Here is a 23714-nt window from a genome sequence, read left to right as displayed (position 1 = left end):
TTATTAATAAAAAATTATATATAAAAATGAATGCTCCTTAGGATCAGGGACTGTATTTTGTTTTTCTTTATATTTTAAACACTTTTTAAAGTGCTTAATAATAACTCAGTAACTCTGTTTTCCATCAGCAGCTCTGCTTGGCTTTCATTCCAGGGAACAACATTCCCTCACATCCCCTCCCCATCAGGGAAGGGTGACACCTGAGATTTCATCACCACAACGGATGATTCAGTTTTTGACAATCTAGTGTACACCTTCTCAACTCACCTTCAGCTGACTCTTCCCATTAATTGTAAGGCTGCAGGGCTGAGCATGAAGCTCCTCCCCAAAACCTTCCTTTACAGAAGGTAACTCCATTTGCTAACAGCAACCTCATCCCTCCTTTCTGCTTTCTTTTCCATGTTACTTTCCTCCATTAGATTATCAGCTTCTTCTGGGCAGCAATCGGCTCTTTTTCTCATTCATACCCAGTGCTAAGAAAAGTGCCTGGCATATAGTAGTCACCTAGATCTTTATTGAATTGAATGGAAATTGAATAAATGTTTATAAATAAGTGTTTATTGATTGCATTTATAATAAATGATTGCCAACTGACTTACTGACTGACATATCATATCTGTTGCCTGATAATAGTCCCTTCTTCCTCCATTACATAGGATTTGTCCCAGGTCTTGGTTTTCCCTCTTTTTTTTTTTTCCAGAGTCAAACAAGGGCCAGGCTCCACCCAGGGTCCTGGCCACATGTGCAGGGGGAATTCCTCCCGAGGAGAGAGGAATATCCCAAGGAGGCAAAGATCCCACAGCAAGAGAATGGAAGCAGAAGTGGGAGAGGGAGAGAGGGGAGAGGGAAGAAGGAAGAGAGGAGAGAGGGAAGAGGGGCCTTCTGTCCTCTAAGGGCCCCTCAGCACTAAGAGCGCCTTCAGGCCCTCCTGACCCCACTCAAGCTCTCCCGCCCGCACAGCCCGCACCCGAATACCGTGCCTGTTAGACAACAATAGGTGTGCTCAGACCCTGGGCCAACCCCGAGGGCAGGGACACTCTCTCCCAGCACGCTCCCCATGGGAAGAAGCGGAAACGCACAAGATAGCCTGGTCTCACACCTCAATTCCCTGCTGTTCCCTGGGGGGCCCCACGAGAACCCTAAGGTCTAGAAGTCCCCACCTCCACCCGCCCGAGACCGCTCACATGGAACTGAGCCCACACCCCCAACATCTCCCCTTTTTTGTTTTGCGCAGAGAGCACATGGCCCTAGAGCAAATAGCGGCTGGAGGTTAAGTGGGTTAGGGAGGCCTTTAACATATGGGTACCCCACAACAAGAACTTCATTTACACAGAAATCTGCAGCTAGCACAACAACTGACAAAGAGAGGCATCCAGCCAAACAAAGATGAAACTACAAGAGGAAGTGCAATCACTAATTCCAAAGCATATTCTAAGAGAAGTAGCTCAGTGCTGGCGCCTTACACTTCACCACTCCCTCAGTCATGCAAATGGACCTCACGGCCAAGCCTGTGGTGTTCAGGTGAAAAGTTGGTCACCCCCGTGTGTCCTGGGTTCGTGATATCAAAGTCCTCCTTCAGCCGCTGAAAGGAGATGCCTAGATGGAGTGGGCAGCAATGTGTCAGTTAGGAGTGCCCAGTGTTATGTCAGCGTGGCAGTGGTTGGGATGAGTGCTGCTTCCTCTCTGGGCAGCAAGGTCAAAGCTGTCAGTAGCAGACTCAGGTGGTGCATGGTCCTTCTCCGGGGTCTCCAGGCTCGTCGCTTCCGGCGTCTCCATCATCTCTGACACCGGTTTCCACCTACGGATCCTTCTGATGGAAATCCACGCGTCTCCTTTACCTGTGGAGATACAAACATACCCCTACCTATCGCAGGTCTTCGGCTGGCCAAACCGGACAAACATATGAGAGAAGAGACTTTCCAGAGTTGAACAAGGGCTAGGCTTTACTCAGGGTCTTGGTTACATGTGCAGGGGGAATTCTTCCTGAGGAGAGAGGAATCTCCCAAGGAGGCAAAGATCTTACAGTAAGAGAATGGAAGCAGAAGTGGGAGAGGGAGAGAGGGGAGAGGGAAGAGGGAAGAGACAAGAGAGGGAAAAGGGGCCTTCTGTCCTCTAAGGGCCCCTCAGTGCTAAGAGCCGGTTTTCCCTCTTATTCTAGAGTAGAACCAAATGATAACCGCTCTATTCTGTTAAAGGCATTTTACCCCACCATGAATCACTAAAGGTCCTATTTACTAGGGGCTATAATATTACACCTGGTTTTTTTTTTAGTTGAAGGCTCTAAACCAGCCATAAAGTATGTGCAAGACATAGCATCTTATTGCCCAGTCTTTAAGAGGGGGAACTATGGTGTGTTAGAAGGAGCATTGTCCTGTGAACTAACAGCCCTCAGTTCTAGCCCCAAATCTGCTTTTAATTGGTTTGAAAATGTTGCTTGACTCCTCTGAACCTCTATTTCCTCATCTTTCAAAAGACAAAGATGAAATTAAGTAAGTAATTTTGTAATTGTAGGCTGTGGAGCCCAGCAACTATTGCAGGAGATTCATCTCATTAAAAGATTCAGTATTTAAAAAGACAAAGCAAAGTTTAACTCATATATTTTCTACTGAAAAAATAGTAAATATCCGATTCACATATACCTCTTGCATCTGAGATGCCCTGCTAACCAGCAGGAAGTCAGGACAGACTTTAGGATGACTTTCCCTTCTGTGGCTAATTTTATTCCCTCTCTTCCCCCACTAATGAATGGTAGACCCTGGGGATATCAGCATCAGGAATTCCACAAAGGAACTCCCTTTAGAAGCATTTATGTTAGATGAGCTCAAAACTTTGAAAAGAAAAATAGACTCCTTCCTCATTCACCCCAAGAGATAAGCTCACCAAAGATTTCTCCCATTTCTGGTTGTAGGCAGATCTGAGGTACTGAACCAGTCATTCTTGACATAATGACTTAGTTTGTGTTACAACAAATTAATCTACTGGACATCAGATTGCTAAACCAATAATAACACTGCTAAGTTAGGCTTGCAGAGTCATTCATGAACCCTCCTGCTGTCTGCTTCTGTACAGGGCCCTGGCATCTCTTGTCTTCTGATGACGCATATATACAGTCAGGGCCAGGATTTCCTTCTTCTCTGTCACAGGACTTGACATGACAGGGGATCATACTACCTCTCCTCACCTTAGATTCTTATCATATTTAAGAACAATGGATGATCTCACTACTCCCTAAGCTCAATCTCAAAACTGGCTACATCTGTGAGGTGGTCAGATTCCAAAAGTCAGGAGATTGCAAATGCACAGAGGTAGCTCTCACCACCTTCTCAGGAAAGAACTCTAACACCAGTGGTTCTCTGCCCCCCTGCCAAAAAAAATTATTAATTTATTTGTTTTCAGTTTTCAACAATTCTTTCCATAAGATTAAAATTTTCTCCCCCTCCCCCCTCTTCTTCTCTTCTCAAGATGACATGCAATCTTATATGGGTTCCAAACATGCATTCTTATTAAACACATTTTCACATTAGTAATGTTAAATAGAAGAATTTTTAAAAATGGGAAGAACATGAGAAAAACAAAACAAAACACAATAAAAGAGAAAATAGTCTGCTCATTCTATGTTATGACTCCCTAGTTCCTTCTCTGGATTTCGATGGCATCTTGCCTCAAGAGTTCTTTGGAAATGTCCTTGCATTTCTGTGAAGGGCTAGCCCTGTCAAAAGCACTCCTCACACAATGTGGCTGTCACCATGTATAATGTTCTCCTGGTTTTGCTCATTTCACTCAGCATCAGTTGTTATGTCTTCCCAGGTTTTTCTGAAGTCTGTCTATTCATCATTTCTTATAGCACATTAGTATTCCATTATATTCACGTACCACAATTTGTTTAGTCATTCCCCAATTGATGGATATCCCCTCGATTTTTAGTTTTTGGCCACCACAAAAAGAGCTGCGATAAATATTTTTGTACATGTGGATCCTTTTCCCATTTTTATGATCTCTTTGGGACACAGCTATGAAAGTGGTATTGCTGGGTCAAAGGATATGTTCATTTTTATAGCCCTTTGAGCATAGTTGCTAATTGCTCTCCAGACGAATGGATAAGCTCACAGCTCCATCAACAATGAATTAGTGTTCCAACTCTCCCACATCTTCTCTAACATGTATCATCTTCCTGTTTTGTCATGTTAGCCAATCTGGAAAGTGTGATGTGGTACCTCAGAGTTCTTTTGACTTGCATCTCTCTAATCAATTGTGATTTACAGCATTTTCCCACATGTCTATAGACAGCTTTAATTTCTTCTGACAACTGTCTGTTCATATCCTTTGATCATTTATCAGTTGGGGAATTATTTGCAGTCTTGTAAATTTAATTCAGTTCTCTATATATTTTAAAAATGAAGCCTTTATCACAGACACTAGCTGTAAAAATTCTTCCCTACTTTGCTGTTTCCCTCCTAATCTTGGTTGCATTGGGTTTGTTTGTGCAAAAACTTTTCAATTTTATGTAATCAAAATTACCCATTTTGCATTTCATAGTGTTCTCTATTTTTGTTTAGTCCTAAATTTCTCCATTCTCTATAAATCTGACGAATATGCTATTCTTTGCTCCTCTGATTTGTTTATAGTATCAGCCTTTAGACGTAGATCATGTACCCATTTGGACTTTATTCTAGTATATGTGTCAGGCATTGGTCTATGCCCAGTTTCAACCACATTGTTATCCAGTTTTCCCAGCAGTTTTTGTCAAACAGTGAGTTCTTCTCCCAGAAGCTGGGGTCCCTGGGCTTATCTAACAATAAACTGCTGTAGTCCTTGCCTACTGTGTCTTGAGTACCTAACATATTTCACTGATCTACCCCTCTGTTTCTTAGTCAGTACCAAGTGGTTTTGATGATTGCTGATTTATAATACCATTTAAGATCTGGTTTGGCTAGGCCACCTTCCTTAGCATTTCTTTTCATTAATTCCCTTGATATTCTGGAACTTTTCTCCTTCCAAATGAATTTTGATATTATTTTTTCTAACTCCATAATATAATTTTGGTAGTTTGATTGGTATGGCACTGAATAAGTAAATTAATTTAGGTAGAATTGTAATTTTTATTATATTAGCTCAGCCTACCTATGAGCAAGTGATGTTTTTCCAGTTATTTAGGTCTGACTTTATTTATATGAAAAGTGTTTTGTAATTGTGTCCATATGATCCCTGAGTTTATTTTGGCAGGTAGACTCCCAAATATTTTATAATGTCTACAGTAATTTAAATGGGATTTCACTTTCTATCTCTTGCTTTTGAGCTTTGTTCGTAATATATAGAAATGCATTTATGTGGGTTTATTTTGTAATCTGCAACTTTGCAAAGTTGTTTATTATTTAAGTAATTTTTATTTGATTCTCTAGGATTCTCTAAATATATCATCATATAGTCTGCAAAGAGTAATAATTTAGTTTCTTCTTTGACTATTCCAATTCCTTCTACTTTTTTCTTCTCTCATTGCTGAAGCTAACATTACTAGTACTATATTGAATAACAACTCATAATTGCTCCTCTCCCCAGAAATCTTTAGTAAAAGGAGAAAGATTTATATGATCTGAGGAGAAATCAAAGTAGAACACCAGTGGTTCTTGAACTTTTTGTCTAAGATTCAAATACACTTAAAAATTACTGAGTCAAAAAATGATTTCATTTATGACATATCTATGAATATTTACCATATTAAGAATTAAAACTGATAAATCTGAATAAACTATTCATCAATTTAATTAAAATAGTAATTATACATGTTACATGTTAATTCAAAATGAAAAACAACTAATTTTTGAAATATCAGCGACAAGTGTCACTGCCTTATATAACTGTGGAAATCTCTTCAATATTTGCCTTAATAAGACTAAGCTAAATTCTCATAGCTGCTTGCCAAACTGTTGCAACTTGTTGTTTTAGCTGAACTACATAAAATAATCCGAACTCACACAAATATACCATCAGAAGAAGAAGGTATACTTTAAGAGACAAGTAGAGACCTAGTATAAGTATGTAAATAGTGACATAAGAAGATCCCCTAAAAGAGGGTTGGAGAGTGAGAGGCACCTCATTGTGCAGTGGACAGCATTCTGGCCATGGAGTTCAAATCCAACTCAGAGACTTATTAGTTGCATGACCCTGGGCAACTCACTAACCTTCTTTTGCCTCACTTTCCTCATCTTTATTTTTTTTGAATTATAAATATATTTCTATTTATGCAATTTCTAAAATAATTTTTGTCAGGATTCTGTACTTTAATTCTCTTTCTCCTGTACAATCTTGGTACCCTAAAGTCTACCAGCACACTGGATATTGTTGAGTGACCTTCTGTCCAGCTGGGGTATTTCTTTGAATTATGGATAATTTTCCAATATGCTGGTGATTACCTCCTCTGCAGGGATTTTCCACAGGATTCATGGCCACACCCTGGACATATGGCCAACAGTTTCTCTTGGTCTTGTATTTGTGGTAGGCATGACCTACCCTTAAGGATGAATTTATCAATACGACCTCCTCCAGTAACAATACCAACCACAGCTCTGTTTGAAGAGGAGATGATTTTCTTAGAGTCTGAAAGTAGCTTCACCTGTGTTTTCTTGGTTTCAGGATTGTGAGAAATCACTGTGGCAGTTTCCAGAAGCACTATCAAGCTTACCCTGGTTCACAGGCTTTTCTTCAAGACAGCACACTATGGTCCGTTCAGGCATAGTGCCACCTGGGAGGACACTGTTAATGTTGAGCTAAGCTTTCTTACCACAGTATACAAAATGGCCTGTATGGATGCCTTCAGCAGCATTGAACAATTCTGTCCTCTTTTTAAATGGGTAAGGATCTAGGAAAGCTACTTTTGCAAGAGAAGCCCCTGGGCCTGAATCATGGATTATATCCTTGAGGGTATACTTTAATGTATCCATGTGTCTTGGCAAAGTCAACAGCCCAGAGTTTGATAGCCCTTTTTCTGTGCTTCACGTGAGAGTGGAAGACAGAACCTGCACCCTTCCTCTGATCGTAGATCACTCAATCCATGTTGCCAGTCTGGCTCTGGACTTGCTAGAATGAGCAGTTTCCTCATCTTGAAAATTAGAGACACCAATAGTACCTACTTCCCTGAGTTATTGTGAGAATCAATGAAATAATATTTGCAATAAGCACTTAGCATAGTACCTGTCCCTTAGTAGGCACCATATAATGCTTATTCCCTCCCTCCCTCCCCTTTTCTAGAGGTCATTGGATCATTGAGAACTTCTGGATTAAATGGTTCTTGAGGCTTCTCATGGCTGTTCATTTATGCTCTATGGTCCCATGACATAACCTACATGGATAGTAATCCTATATTCCCCTGGGGGAATGATGGACAATAATTTCTGATTAGACCATGCACTTTATTTCTCAAAGTCACCCCTTTCCATTCTCCTAACTCCCTTTAGTCAAATCACTTCTTTGAGAATGGAGAAAGGACAAATAATGGTTGGTGGGAAGGACTCAGGGTGACCAGGAAGAAAAGGAAGACAGAGCCTGTCAGTGTCCTATTGGTTCCCCTTGAGGGACAAGGGAGAGGACAAGGGAAGAGGCAGTGAGGAGATGGCATCCTCCTCTCCTGGATGTTCTTCCTAAACAGACCACCCCACTAAAGACCCCCAGGAGTTGCCATCCATCTGAGGTTATCCTCTCAGACCAGACAGCTGTTTCCATTTGCCTGAATCCCAATGAAGTGCTAGGTCCAAGTCTCCTTACCTTCACCCTCTCTCCTATGCTCAGGCTCTTTGGATCCCTAAACATAGGACAGGTGTGTGTGAGATCAGGAAGCCTAAGGTGTAACACAAACTCCAGCAGAGGTTGTAGGGGCCAAGACTCTACCAAAGGGGGAGTCTCTAAGTCAACCTCAGGGTCAGAGCCCCGACTAATGAAATGTCCCTGACATAAGTGATCCCACCCCTCTCCTCTGAGGTCAGTACTTCTGCTTCTTCCACTCCTCTCACTTCCCAAACCGTAGCTCCACCCACTGTCTCTTACTTTTCTTTTCCTTTCCAAGGCTCACAATCTGGCAGTGGAGAATCAGGACCAACTCCCTCCTGCCATCCATCAGCCCTGGGACAGCATGAAGAGACCACTTCCCATGTCCCCTGCCTCTGAATCCATGGAGGAATGATGACCCCAGCAGCCCCACTACTGCTGCTGCCTTTGCTGTTAATAGGTATCTGAGAGTGTGGGAAGGTCAGGGAAGGGTATAGGTGATGACTGACAGGGAGCAGAGTAGAGAGAGGAGAATGGTAGAGGGGAGGGAAGAATATTGTGTGACTAGGAGGGCCTGGGGGAGGATGGGAGCAGTGGTGTGCTGGAGCCGTTTCACACTGGCTTGGAAGAGCTGATTGTTAAATTTCTAGTGAGAGCATTTTCATTTTGAAAATTGCAAAGCACTACGTATAAATGAAGAGTTGAGTTATTGTTTAGTTAATTGACTAGACTTAAAAAGGGATGGACAAAATGCTAATAATGTAGACAAAATTTTGAAATGTGTCAAAAGTACGTATATGTCCATATATATGCTTATATATACATATGTATATATATACATATGTGTATATATATATATAAAATGAGAGAGGAGAGAGAAGACAAAGGAGGGGGAGAGAAGAAGAGGAAGAGCAATAGTGGGAGGGAAAAGGAAAGATTGAGAGAAGTTGTTGTTGTTGTTTACTAGCACACTACTGATAAGGAGGCTCCCTTGGGTGAGGGGCTGGCTCTTCAGGCATGTTTTCCTAGAAGATGTTATTTAAGGAGACAAGCCCCCAGGACCTTGTTCATATTCTTCAGTCAAGGAAGAGAGGGGACTCAAGGGAGGCCCAGCTGGACTCCCCCTGACCTGATGATCTGCTTTTCAGGATCACAGGAACAAGAGATCCACATGAAGTACCAAGAGGGGCAGACACTCAGAGTGAGTTGCAGTTACAAGCCCCAGAGATATGAGAGCAGGTGGAAAACCTGGTGTAAAGTGAGAGAAGATGGAGAGGTGTGTGAAAGACTAATTACAAGGTCTTTAGACTACACTGCAGAACATAGGGACCTACGAGCCTCCCTGAAGGAAAACACCTACTCTGGTACCATCACCATCACCATGTCTAACCTCAGGGTGAAGGACTCAGGAACCTATAAGTGTGGAATCTATTCCTCTGTCCAGAACACTATTGATATTATCAGGACAATCGTGGTAGACGTTTCTCCAGGTAAGTCCTTGCCAACTCAATCCTCTTCAGTTCAAGCAGAGCTTAGAAAATGCCTAGTGTGGACATCACCCTGACCTAGGATATGACCTTAGGCCTTCCTGAGAAGCTGTTCATCCTCTTTCAGTCCCTCAGCTTCCTGCCCCTCCCTTTCCCTATCCTCTCATTTCCTTCCACTTTATGGTTTGAGGGTAGTTTCTCGTCTACTCCCTGTGCAAGGTAAAGTGAGGCCTTTTCTTCTCTGGTCTCATCCCCATGCAGGGCAAACATTTCTGCAGGGATTTCTAAGTCTTGGGTGTCCAGTGTCGCACACACACACTCATTCTCACAAATTCCCTTTTGGCTTACACAGGCACAAACGCAACGGGGTCCTTCCAATATATACACACTCCAATACACACACTCACAGAATTGTGCCTCACTGATTTAGAATGTCTGAAACTTTGGACCCAGAAGACAAGGGGGAGAGGGGTGGTTCCCCCAGAGGTATTGTTGGAGCAGATTCTGGCAGGTTCTGGTGAAGAGCACAGGCAAAGGGTCAAGTCTTATTCATGAAATTGATTGTCTTGTAGCCTTGAGAGGTCATTCCACCTCACTTCACCTTAGTTCCTCATTTGTAAAATAGGGGTGGGTACAGAAAGGGACCATTGTAACAATGAGTGTGGGATGCTCTGTGGATTATAAATGCTCTGCAGCTTGGAATTGTTACTATTGCCTTCACTCTGGACATGAACTACTCCCTAATCCTGGGGAAACAGGAAGCATCCCTTGGGAATATCCTTGGCCAGGCCCTCAAAGTGCCTGGGGTTACCAAAGGAGTCTGATGGTGACATTAGTGGTAGAAAGTACTGGCTAGATTAGACAACAATATATGATGAATGGGATATGATATACTATAATATATCTGCCCATGGCATGTATATATATGATGCCTAAAGCTTTTTCAATGCCCAGCACTCACTGGGGCCTACAGTCTAGTGTTCTGGCCCCTCCAGGGAAGCAGAGGTAAGTGAGGGTGTGGGGTCAAGAGACAAGTGTTTCCTTCCTCTCTTCTTCTTTCAGTCATGACTTTGAAGACTACTAAACCTTTTCCATCTACCTCTGAGACACCTTTCACCACCTCTGCCATCCCTTTGACCACCAGCAGGTAAAACTACTTTTTGGAAATCCGTTGTGTCCCAGGAGCTCCCACCCTCAGCAGGTAATGTAGGTCTCCCTTCTGTTACCCCAGACTCTTAGCCTAAGGTTACCTCTTTCAAGTCTCCCTTCTGGATGGGAGAAGAAAGGGGCAAACAGAGGGACATGATGGATCCCCTGGGCCCAGTGAAACTGCACTTATGATATTCCCACCTTTCCCTCATTTCCAAATTTAGGATGACTTGAAATCTGATTTCTTTTAAACTTGGCCTGACATTTTTCAGTCCTGAACCCATACTTCTTCTGTCATATGCTAAGCCAGTGATAGAGAACCTTTTCTTCTTGAAGGCCACATATAACATACATATTTTTTTCTATATGAGAGGAACAAAAATATATTAATAAAAATAAAAGAATCTGTTCAGTAAAATTTGGATTCAGTCAAAGGGTTGAACTTAAGACCTAGAAGGCCACAGATTCCTGATTCCTGTGTTGAACCCTTCATCTCCTGAACCACTACATTTCCTACAGTAGGTATTGTTTCTCATACTTCCTCATCTCCAGATAAACCAGACAAATCCCCATTTCCTCCTTGTTAAATACCTCTCTCTTCTTGATAAGCTGGGCAGAATTCCCTCATGACTGATGGGCAGAAATCTGGCTATGTTACCCCCAGAACCTCTAGTGGCTCACTATTGCTTTCAGGATATAATCCAAATTCCTGGGTTCCTTCTGACACTCTTTAGACTCTGGTTCCAGTCAACTTTTCTAGATTTTCAGAACTTTCCTGTTTTCCCCATCCTCCATGCTCCAGTCAAATAGTCTTCCTTGCTTTTCTTCACACACAACAGGCCAGCTCTCATTTCTATGCCAGCACTTGCTGTGTCCCATGTCTTCAATGCAGCACTCCTCACCTCCACTTTTATTATCTGGAGCTTCCTTCAAAACTCAACTCAAGCACCATCTCTGGTCTCAAGGAAGAGACTTTCTTCATTCCCCCTAATTGCCAGTGACTTCCACAAACATTTCTTTCTATTTATCTGTTTATAACATTGTATCTACCTGTTGGTGGATGTGCTGTCCTTCCCCCAGAACACAGGGAACTCTCTGCAGGATGATATCCCTTCATTTCTATCCTTTTCTCCCACTATCCAGGTAAATGTTCCTGGATTCATTCAGAGACCTCAGCCCTACTCTGGTCCCCTGTGACCATACAAAACTAAACAAAAACAAGACAAATCTTCATCCATCCTAAAGTCACAAAGTGCAGAGAACTGATGACCAGGATTCCTACTGAAGGATGTCTTGTGTTTCCTCTCTCTTCCCTTACCCTCCTTTGTGTCTCACCTTGAATGCTCTCTTTGTTTTTTTTATTCTCTGAAGCCTCCAACCTGTTGGTGTTTCCTAGAGGAGCCAGGGAGACCTCCTTTTCTTCACCCTCAATCCATTAACCCTATACAGTGGACACACTGTGTACCAAATGGAGATAGTACCTGAGGAGGATTCCATCAGTAAGTCAACCAATAAGTTAATTAGAAATTATTTAGTACCTACTGTGTGCAGAATACTCTGCTAAGCTCAGAGGACATAGAGGAAGGAAAAGAAAACCATCTCTGGTTCTCAAGGAGCTCACAGAAAAATAGGGGAGACATTCTCCAATTCTGTAGAAAAATCGATGTATAGGATAAATTATACAAGAGATAATACACACAGGAGATAATCAGCAGAAGGAATGTAGGGAACCTCCACAGGTGGGGCTAAGGACTTGACCTAAGGAGTCACCCACCCCACCACCACACTGCTTTCCTTGTGTGTGTATCTCACCTTTCTTCTTTTCTTCTCTTCCATAGCCCACCACAATCTTCCATTTTCTACAATTCCCCAGTGATCCAAGTACTATGTGGGCTCATAGTGACCAAAGGTGTAGTCTTCACAGCTCTGGTTGTTCTGTTGGTCAGGTGCAGGGGCCCAGGTGAGTAGAGACCATTGATCTGACTTCATTTTAAGTGCACCAGGAAGCATGGCCTTTTCAATCTCCAGACAGAAGCAACTCCCTGAACTCCACGTTGTGAAGGAAAGATGTCTAGGCATTTCTAAAAGTCTCATTCCTAGGGCCAGATATGAGGTGGTATGGTTGAGATTTCCCTGAGAAGCCAATAGTGATAAATAAATGAATGTCATCTTGAATATAAGTGGCTGGCATTTCTGGTATTGGCCTGGAGGTTGTGAGCTGGAGGTCATAGGGAGAGAATTTAGGAAACACACTAAGCTTATGTCCACAAAGTAGAGAGAAGGGCATGGGGTAATGGCAAAGTGAAAATGGTGGCTTATTTGTTTTTGTTTTCTGCCATTGATTCTGCCCTTCTGGCTAGATCTGAGTCCTGGGTGAATTTAGGTCAGGCTTAGAGAAAAAAGGAATAATTTCAGGCTGAAGGACAGTAGGGAAATATTTACTAACTGAACTCTCTCTTCTTTCCTCAGGGAAAGAGTCACTCGAGCTTTCTCAGGATCAAAATGACCTGAAATGAAACTTATTCATTTCAATGTACTTCCTGACCTGATGCATGTTCCTGGCATCCTGAGATTGGCCCAGGCCAAATGCAATATGGAGATTTCTCTATCAGGACAGGGAATACAGCCACCATTCCCATGATGATTCTCTGCCCAGATCCTTGAAGCCCTTGATCTGCCCTTTTAGCTCTGAGTGGAGCTCAGAACTCACCTTTTTTTTTCTCTTATGATCAAAAGCATCCTATGTCTGTTCCTGGCTTTCTTATTGCACTGTAGATGGATCAGTCTATTTCTCTGAGGTGTTAGAATGGCTCCTCATTGACTTTGAAAGGAAGTTCAAATTCCTGGTACTCAGAACCTTTCACAGCATGGCCTTCAGTTACTGATCCATTCTTCTTTCTCACCATTTCCCTGCAGAGACTCTTCCCTCTGACCAGGTTGGGCTGTTTCTGCTTTCTAGAATATCATACAAAATTACAGTATAGATGGGGATCACTAACCTGTACATAAGGATCCCTGTGTGCTATAAAAAGTGCTTGTTAATAGCATCTGTATTATATTGTATTTTTATTCATTCTGTTACCTGTCTTCCAATTATGTTTTAATCAGGTTCAGGCTGCACTTGGAATTATTGTGGGCAGTGTGCAGCCCATATATTGTGTTTGGACACATCTGCACCAGAACATCATCACATTCCCCTCCCTGCCTTGCTCCTTACTATTCTGCCTGTTTCTAAGGTCCTGCTCCCTGAGTTCCTATGTAGATCCTATTTATCCACTAGAACCTTTAAGAAATCCTAACTCCTTGAACATGTGTTTGATTCCCCCAAAGAGATTTGAGGTCCACCCTCTTCTTGGAAACCCAAAACATTTTTCCTTTACTTTCCAACTGTGCTATCCTGAGGTAGGCTCTTATAGATCATGGGATTTCAACCTGGGATATGGGACATTTTTCCATAAATGTTCTGGAAAGTTGTTCCAATATAATTGTTTTGCAGGCAACTAGGAGGCACAACACATAGAGTATTGGGCTTGGAGTCAGAAAGACTTGTCTTCCTGATTTCAAATCTGCCCTCAGATACTCACTAGCTATGAGACTCTGAACAAGTCACTTAACCCTGTTTGCCTCAGTTTTCTCATCTGTAAAATGAGCTGGTGAAGTAAATAAAGTCCTCTATCTTTACCAAGAAAACCCCAAATGGCGTCACAAAGAGCCTGCTATGACTGAAAAATGACTGAGCAAACTTTGTTCTAGTTGTTTTCTTTTTCTTCTTACCTACAGGGTGAGTTCAGGTGAGGGGAGAGAAAGGAAAGCAGGCAGGAGGAAGAAGGTATAGATTGAGGTTCCTTTAAAGGAATAAAATTTTAAAAACATTAATAAAAGAAGGGGAATTGGCTCTTTTGAGAAAGAGAGATCTGAGCAGGGAACAGGTGCCCCCCGTGAACCTGGAGAGGGAATTTGAGAATTTAAGGATCTTGGCATGACTTAGTTATGTGCTGTTTTGTGAAGTTATCATTCCAGGAATTGAGTAATGATATGAAATGTCTTCTAATAAAAGGTCAGCGGTGGGGTGGGGAGGGGGGAGGAGAGACTTAGGACAAGTCACAAATAAACATAGAATTGTGGATCTCATACATCTATGGACTAAATAGAGTCTATTAACTTGGAAAACTCTAGTGGTCCTAACACTCAAATACACACACACACACACACACACACACACACACACTTATGGATTCATTTATTTCTACACTCCATTGCTACCATACATGAGGAATGCTCCCTCCATGTACCCACACTAGTATCTCCACACCAAACCAAGCAATTGCTGAGCACTGGGCTCTCAGGTACAAGTGTATCCATAACACATTACCCAATGAATCCTTTTTGAGAAAATTGCCCATCTTCGGATTCCTTCTCCCTTCTCCCAAAGGAGGAGTCTTTATTTGTACAGATTTTTGGCATTTAGGGGTTAATATCAGAGATGATAAAGAAGGGAGTACTTCACTGAAGGGTAAAAGAGATGAAACGTATAAAAAATAAATAAAAATAGGATAGAGAAGGATGGATTTGGTTCCTTTGGTAATCAATGAAGGAGATTATTGTCGGTGTTTAGACTGCAGTATCCCTTACCAAGCAAGAGTAGGATGAGGACTACACAGACCAGACCGTGAAGCATGGGCTGAGCTCTTCTCTCAATTTCTTGGGGAAAATATAACAAAATAGACAGGATTGACATTTGGGGATCATATAGTCTCTGTGAGAATCCCTTTTCTCCCTTGGCCACCATCCCAAACAACATGGCTACCATGAAATGGGGGTAATATATCAAGGTTCTACCTCTTTGAGGGACAATCTCACCATACATTACCCCCATTTCAGAGAGCATGCACATCTGAGACACTCAATACATAACCCTGGGCACAACTGGTTAATCTGGATTATGGATATTCAATATAAAGAAGGGCAGGCTGTATTGGATCAATGATAGCACTGGGGAGTAAAAGCAGAAGAGGCATTCATGGGGCCTCTCAGGGTCTTTCAATTTTTGGCTGCCTAATCTCTCTTGTCCCATAGAGATGAACAAGACGAGGGCCCAGAGGTATTGGGTTCCCAATTGTGGGGCTTAACTGTACTTAACCCAGCCTGTGATTTTATCACCATTAAGGGAAATGGAGGGTGTGACTGGTCCCTAAATTCAGCCTCATACTTGCATATGTCTCTGTGCTGACCAGGTTCCAAAGGTCAAGAGATTGCATATGCCAAGGGTTAGTTATCAACATGATTCCCAAATCTGATCTAGTTTGATTGCCAAATCATTCCATAAAGTCAAGATAAGAGCATTACATCACCTGAACACTTATGCCAACAGTCCTCAAACTTTTTTGTCTCAAGACCTATTTACACTAATAAAAATTATTGAGTACAGCAAAGAACTTCTGTTTATGGGGGCTCTATTTATCAAAGTTTACAGTATTTAAATGAGAATTGGTAAAATGTTTAAATATTTATTAATTTATTTCATATAAGGATAATAAACCTATTGCATGTTAAAAAATTTAATGGAAAAATGTTTTTGGAAACAAAGCAAAATTAGTTAGAAGAGTGGCATAGCATCTTTAATGTTGGAATTTATAAGAGACTGCTGGATAGTCCTATCTCACTCTGTACTCAGTTGTTGGTTGTGTTGGAATATAGGGAGAAAATTTGGCTTCACACAAAGAAGGGAGTGAGCATTTTAAGAGACAGAATCTTGATATTGTGACAAAAATAGTTTTCTCCTAGAAGATATTATGCTAAGGTTGCAGGGACCCTATAGGGTTCTTCAGCCACACTGTGAGCACCTCTGGATTAGATGGTCTTTGAGGTTTCCTGCAATTACTAAGCCATGGTCTAGGACCTACTTGATATATCTATACAATTGCTATGGTAATAGCTCCCTGACTGTATGTTCACCATTCAACCTTCCTCTTATTCCTAACCCTCTTTAGGCAAGTCGCTTCCCTGGAGATGGAAAAAGGACAGATAAGGCTGGGTGAGCAGGCTCTACTGTAAACAGAAAGAAGAAGAGAAGGGGCAGTCTCTCGTTTGCCACTGGTCCCTTCTAACCATATGGAGGGGTTAATGGTAGAGATAGAGGTAATGACAGAGATATCTCTAATGATAAAGATGCAGGAATGTCCATCTGCTTCTGCCACAGATGTCCTTCCAAAGTATACACCATATCCCTAGCAGCTGCTCTCCATCAGAAGTACTCCTCAGATAAGACAACTCCATTCCCATTTATCTGAGTCCTGATTGAATTCCAGCCCGAGTACCAGCATCCATGTCCCCTCATTCTCTTCTCAACCCTCAGACTCTTTGGGGTCCTGAACACAGGGTTCATGGGTGAGAGACCAGTAAATCAGTGCAATAAGACAAGCTCTACTTGTAGATCTGTCCTTCTACAGGCCCAGACAGTAACTCTAGGGCATCATCAAGACCAAGGGATGTAGAACCAAGATGGCAGAATATCAGGATGCCAGACAGACAAGCTCCCTTCTACAAAACTTCTCCAAAAAGACCTAGAGAAGGTAGCAGACTGAATCCTAATGGGAATATCCAGAACAAGTCCAACTGAGTCATTTTTCCAGCTCAGATTGGCAGAGAGACAGAGAGGTCAGTGGACACTGAAGATGGGATTGGACCAGAATACTCCAATGACCAGGAAGAGGCTGTGTATCAGGTAAAGATGATGTCCTATATCCACACCAAACATGTGAGACCAAGACTAGGGCACTGTAGTAGATAAAGGTGCCAAATGTTAGCTTTGATGCCCATTTACCCATTTCTTGGTTATAGATCCAGTGCAGATTGAGAATGGGTCCTGTCATTGAGGTTGGTGTCCCAGGGTAGGGAGGCTTGAAGGGATGTCCTCGCCTACCTAGAAAAGAAGAAGTTCAAAAGCAAGGATTAGTGTGGCTCAGAATCCAGGAACAGTGTTAGGTCTCAGTTCCAGCATCTAGCCCAGCCTGAAGAGGAATAAACAGGGCATGGATACCAGACCAAAGGACAGCCTACAGTTCTTTTACTCTGAACCAATGAAGTCTTCCACATGGTTGATAGGGGTTGAGTCCAGCAACATTCCACTGTTGTCCAGGCTGAAAGTCAGGTTAGGAACTTAGATTAGTGAGGCAGCAAGTGTACTTACCCTGGATCACACTACATGGGAGTTCTGAAGACTTTCCAGTCCTCAACCTCTTCCTGAGATCCTGAAATCACAGAACACTCAATACTCAAGAAAGCAGCCATACAATGAGCCCAGACTTTCTCTCCAGAAATGCCACAGACTCCAGCCCCAACAACAAGACCAAAGGCAAGAAATCAGCTAGAAGAATGAGCAACAAAAACACAGTTTGGGCACACCACTCAATTAGAATTTCTTGAAGAAATGAAGCAAGAGTTGAAAATTGTTTTTTTATACATTAAATGATAATATTTGAAGAAATATATTGGAAAAGAAATGAGAGCTACACAAGAAAGAATTAAAAATGGAATTAATAATTTGGAATAAGAAATACAAAAGCTTTCCCAAGTAACAAATTCTCTGAAAATTATAAAGGACCAGGAAGAAGATAGTGACTACACTGGACAATGAGAAATATTAAAATTAAAGTAAAATATGAAAAAAAGAAGAAAATTTACAACATCTCATTTTGAAAAGAGAGCTAGAAACCAGATGAAGATTTAATTTAATACATATTGGAATACCTGTCAGCTATGTCCTCTGAAATGCCTAGAAATAATGAAAAGAAATTGCCAAGATGTCTTAGAATCAGAATGCAAAAGCAAGGCAGAAAGAATCTACATATTACTAAAAGAAACCTCAAACTACAAAATCCCTGGAACAAGATAAGTCAAATCCAGTTCAAGGCAAAACAACAACCAAAAACAAAACAAAACAGAAAACCTGTAAGCACTCAAACAAAAAGAATTCCAATATCAAGGCACTACATTCAGGATTCTACAACCATGCTCCGAGTCACTCAGGGAGGTAAGCGTCCAGTTATCTGAATGCCTCACTCTCTCACTCCCCAGCACCCCCCCCACCACCACCCCTACACACAGTCCCACACCCAATCTTCTGCTATGGCTTGTCCATTTTGTCCCCATAATATCTCTCTCATTCACCCCTTCTTCTCCTCAAACACTGCCACTGTTCTGCTGCAGATTCTCATCTCCTCATTCCTGTACTACTGCTGTGTGCCTCAGGTTTCTACCTGTTCTGTCTTCCTCTCAGTGACAAAGTAGTCTTGCTAAAGCAGAGGTCCCACCATGCCCAACCCCTAATCAATATACTCTGGTAGCTCCCCATTACCTTCTGGAGCAAATATTCAATACTTGGTCATGCAAAGCCCTCTCTCCTCGTCTTTCCAGTGTTCTTACATTTTACACACCATCCTACCCCACCCCCAATCCCCAGACGCCAATCTTCACCCTCCTTTCACCTACACACTCGGGATACTCCATCTCTGGACGTTGGGCGTTTTCCCTTGCTGAGCTCCATGCATGCGTGTCTCCTTCCTCACCTCTGCCTCCTAGCGTCGCTCACCTAAAATCCCAACTCCTACAGGAAGCTTTTTGGGTTAACCTTTAATTCAAGTTCCTGCCCTCTCTTCATTATTCCCACTTCATGCTCTGTTTAGCACGCTGGCACATAATTATTTGCAGGTTGGCTCGCCGTTAGACTGTGAGCTTTCTAAGGACCGGTTTTTTTCTTTTTTGTGTGTCCCAATATTTGCGCAGAGCCTCAATAAATGTTTCCCTTCCAACTCCTGCTTCTCGTGTCCCTGAGGATGAGACAAGGGCCTCTGCCCCAAACATAGACATCCCCCGCCACCCAGACTCTCATCTCCTACTGCACCTGCCTGGTCTCAGACTCCGGGAAGAAGAATGAGAATTTCTGTGAACATGATCCCACCTGTTCCAGCCCCTCCTGTACGCGACGCGACTTCCGAGGCTGCTGAGGGCTAGGGCAACGACTTTCAGAAAAAGGCAAATACCCACCTCCTGCTGCTTTAATCCTTCTGGCCTTGAGGCGATCGGGAGAGGAGGAAAGGAAAGAGGAGAGAACGTGAAGGTGAGACGCGGGAGGGGGCGACAAAGGGAAAAGAAGTAAACGGAACAGGTAGCGGTGATGGGAGACAAGGAGGTGGATATGGTTGCAAAAATGGAGCAACACTAGCCAGAGAAGGGGAGAGAGAGCGCTAAGTGCAGTAGACCACGAAAGGGAGAAAAAGGAGTTGCGGCCAGAGTGAGCCAGGAACCTGAGAGGCTGGGCTCACCTCGCTCTCCCTCCGCGTTACTCTTCTAGCTCCCCTTCCTGCTCCCCTTGGGGAGGACCTGCCGAGAGACACCTGGACTTCTGCTTCTCTCCAGGTGAGATGTGAAGTTGGGGTGGAGGGGGAGTCTCCCCCCAAATCTGGGACAAGATTCCCCCTTCCCTTCCCATCCCCGCAGCCAGAATGGACCTCACCTTCTCACGCCCCACGTTCTCCTCCCATCCTGTGGGGCTGGACAAGCCTCTTTTCCCCGCTCCACTCACTCCTTTCTCCTGACCCCCCACACAAGACAGCGGACTTTTACAGACTGTCATAGTCCAGATAGCTTTTTACAGAGAATGAAGCAAAATTTAGCCTTTGGAAAAGGAAGCTGAAGAAGGGGGTTGGTAAAGGTTGCTAGGAAACCTTGGAAAGGTGTGGTACTTGAAGATTCAGCCCTGAAGACTCAGAGGAGATAATGAAAAAAGAAAAGGGAGGGGTGGATACTGGAACTGGGGAGGCTTCAGGCCGGTATTACCCTTGTTTGTATTTTATCCACTCTATTTTTCTTCTCTGCCTCCCCTCCCTTTCCCATCCTCCCACCCCCCACATAATTCTACTTCTTTCCTACCTTAGCATCCTATTTCCTTTCTCCAGAATCACTCAAAATCCCAACCAATCTTGGTGTTTTATCTTGATTTCAACTCCCTTTTCCTTCTCAGACAGAAGCATTTTTTTTTTATCTCTTTAAAAGAATTTGCTGGAAGGCAGGACCCTCTGACCCAGTACCTCCATAGAAATTAACAAAAGGTATTGAACAACGGAGATCTGATGAGAAATCAGTGATACCCAAGGTATGTTTTGGTTTGTTTTGTTTTTCCCTAGAGAGAGAATCTAAGCCACAGGGAATTACTTTACGTCTTTGTAAAACTAGAGGCATCTAGATGGCTCTATCAGTGGATGGAGTACTGGGCCTGAAGTCAGGAAGACCTGAATTCAAATCCAGCCTCAGACATTTACTTCTAGTGTGACCCTGAGCAAGTCACTTAATCTCTGTTTGCCTTAATCCACTGCAGAAAAAAATAGCAAAGTATTCCAATATTTTTGCCAAGAAAACCTCATAGGCAGTATGGTCCATAGAGTCATGAAGAGTTGGTCATGACTGAATAACAACAATAAAGCTATAAGACTCTGTGTGGAAGAGGGATTCACTGGAATGTCAAAGGGTTCCCTATGGAAAATTTAAGTGTGGTTCTCTTATGGAGGTAGGCTCATCTATAAAAAGGGTGCTGATAGTCTGAGTATTTTATATGTTTTTATTCTTTTTATCTCATGCATTTTTTGTAGGATGAAATAAAGGCTGTTCTGTACCCCCCCAAAAAAGAATTTTATAATTTACCCTCACTTCTCCATTTAAGTCACTTGTTAACTTTTATCTTTTTGAGGACATTGAGCCCCACCTCTTAAGCATCAGAGGTTATTTGAAGATGAAAGAATCCTTCAAAAGAAATTGGCCCTGGAGGCCAACACCTCCTGGAAGGTCCCTGATCCTTCTATCTTCCAACCCAGAGTGCCTTTCCTCCCCAAAATACTGTTAAAGTGGGGTGGGGGTTTGGGCCAGACACAGGGACAGGAATCTCAGTTCCTGCCTGTTGAGGGCTAGGATGGAGTGCTGTTGACAAGTTCAGGATAGACCTTCGGGGAAACTGTTCTTTGAGACTGTGCTCACTATCTTCCAGAATGGCTCTCTATGCCCCCCAGATGTTGCTGTCTCCCTGAGACAAACAAGAGAACTATGAAATACAAGGGATATGTAAAATAGAGCCCTCTAGGCTATCAGTCTTTAAAGACAATAAGACTTTCCAAATCTTTAGGACAGGAGGAGACTAGCCGAAAGTCAGTAAGCTTGCAGTTTCTGTCTATAAATACCCTGACTCTCGGATCAATAAATGGAGTTGGTCTTTCTTCTCCTGCCTGCCCATCTCTTTCTTCTTCACCACATCACTGAGCCGTGTGGGGACACAGGCCATCCGCCACACCTACCCACCGACTTCTTCACCCTTGGCCCTCCTTAATGCTTCACCCAGTGAAGAACATGATGGAGAAAAGGAGAAGGAGAAGGTGATGGATTGGAGACTTCCCCCAGACTGTGGCCAACTAGGAATACCTCAGTCCTTCCCTCCTCCCAGTTCTAATTTCTGCCCTCCACTAGATAGAGGTTGTTCTCAGCAGCTTCACTAAGCTGAAAGTCTTTCATAAACTGTTGCTCTCTAAGAGTTCTTCCTTGATATACCACTGGAAACTGTGGGGTTGACTGAGGGGGTGCAAGCTGGGGACCTCCACACCCTAAGAATCTTCTCCCTTGCTGGAAAGGGGAACAGCCCCTCCTGCTACATCCTCCAGCTGCAGACTTGACTCATCAAGGAGGCCTCACCAAGCTGAATTGGGGCTATTAGGGGCACTGAAGGCTGAAGAAGAAATTTAATGGTCTATTTTCAATCCTCATCCTTTCTGACCTTTCTGCGACCTCTGACATTATCTCCTTGAAATTCTCCTTGAATTTGAAAAATCTTCTTGCTATTCTCCTTGAAATTCCTTTCTCTCTAGTATTTTTCTGACACTACTCTATCTTGGGTCTCCTCCCAAGCATCTGACTGGTCCTTTCCAGTCTTCTTTGCAGGATCTTCATCCAGATCAAAACAGTTAAAAGTGGGTCTGCCTTCTGTCCTCCTCTCTTCAGCATCAATATTGTTTCACTTGGTGATCTCAATCCCCTCCTATAGACTGAATTAACATCTCCATTCTGATGATTCTAAAATCTGTTTATCTAGCCCCAACCTCTTTACTGATCTCTAGTCTCTCATCTCTAACTACCACTGGACATCTTGAATGGGATATCCCACAGACAGCTTAAACTCAGCACCTCCTAAACTGAACTTATTATTTTCCCCTTCCTAAACTTCTACTTTTTTCAGATTTCACTCTCACTGCTGAGAGCATCATAATCCGCCCAATCATCCAGGCTTGCAATGTAGGTGTTATATTTAATTCACCACTGCTCTACCATCCCTTTCCTCCAATAAAATTTGTTGACAATACCTGTTGTTTTTACCTTCACAAAATTGCTCTCTCCTTTGAAACTACTACTGACCCAGTGTGTGGTCATTTCATTGATCAAAGAGAAGCATGCTTGGGGGATATACCAGTGAAAGAGTCAAGGCCACACTTAACCCTTTCCTGGGTCACAAAAAGGGAAAGTTTGTCTGAATTAGGACACAACCAAAGGGGAATTGAGTTTCATTGGAATATTTAGCTAGGATTTAGGGAGTCTTACACAGTAAAGGTGACTACTGGTTAATTTTAAAATAATTATTTTAAACCAGTATGTGTATTAAAATTGGAAATTTGACTTTGTATGAAATTGTATGAAATTCCATAAGAAGAAGTCATAGACAGCTATGTTTGAGATAAGTAGTATTTATGTAAAATACATAAATTTATGTATTATTATTCTGTATTATTATTACATTTACATATACATGTGTATATGTAAAATTACATGAAGTGTAAAATTCTACAATTAGGATTATAATCACAAACCCAGATTCTGTGTAATATCACTTTGAACATAGATCCAGGTAACTGAATTTATTCTTGTTATGTTTTAAGTGAAATATTGTGTCTCCTAATTTGATATCTAAGATATATCAGATTGATGCATTGTGGGTAGAATTGTGAACTGAACTAAATGTTCTGTAGAGCAATTTGGAACTATACCCAAAGGGTATAAAACCAAGCATACACTTTGACCTAGCAATACCATTACTAGATCTGTATCCCAAAAGAGATTTAAAAAAACAAAAAAGAAAATAACCTATATGTATTTATAATGGCTGTTTTCTGGGGGCAGAGGATTAGAAATTGAAGGGATTTACATCGTATGAGGAATGATTGAACAAATTATGGTATGTGATTATGATGGAATTCTATTGTACTCTAAGAATTGAGAGCAGGACGCTCT

At 42.3% G+C, this 23714-nt stretch overlaps 1 protein-coding gene, 1 non-coding gene and 1 pseudogene across 2 annotated transcripts; 1 reads left to right on the top strand and 2 right to left on the bottom strand.

Moving 5' to 3' along the window:
* Positions 1 to 5491: 5491 nt before the first annotated feature.
* LOC140530498 (U5 spliceosomal RNA) lies at positions 5492 to 5610 on the bottom strand. The gene has a single exon (XR_011975936.1). It is a non-coding gene; the product is annotated as a U5 spliceosomal RNA (small nuclear RNA).
* A 668-nt stretch (positions 5611 to 6278) lies between these two features.
* Positions 6279 to 7050, bottom strand: LOC140523640 (large ribosomal subunit protein uL2 pseudogene; annotated as a pseudogene).
* A 1013-nt stretch (positions 7051 to 8063) lies between these two features.
* Positions 8064 to 14410, top strand: LOC140526103 (natural cytotoxicity triggering receptor 2-like). Its single transcript, XM_072642043.1, has 5 exons — positions 8064 to 8218; positions 8907 to 9248; positions 10308 to 10392; positions 12233 to 12354; positions 12864 to 14410. Exons 1-5 carry the CDS (start codon positions 8170 to 8172, stop codon positions 12908 to 12910), a joined length of 645 nt encoding a protein of 214 aa, XP_072498144.1. The 5' UTR covers positions 8064 to 8169; the 3' UTR covers positions 12911 to 14410.
* Positions 14411 to 23714: the final 9304 nt, after the last annotated feature.

The sequence above is a fragment of the Notamacropus eugenii genome, chromosome 2 (genome assembly GCF_028372415.1).
Source record: "Notamacropus eugenii isolate mMacEug1 chromosome 2, mMacEug1.pri_v2, whole genome shotgun sequence".
Lineage (NCBI taxonomy): Eukaryota > Metazoa > Chordata > Mammalia > Diprotodontia > Macropodidae > Notamacropus > Notamacropus eugenii.
Note: the sequence above shows the minus strand (reverse complement) of the source record. Positions and strands in the feature narration are given on the sequence as shown.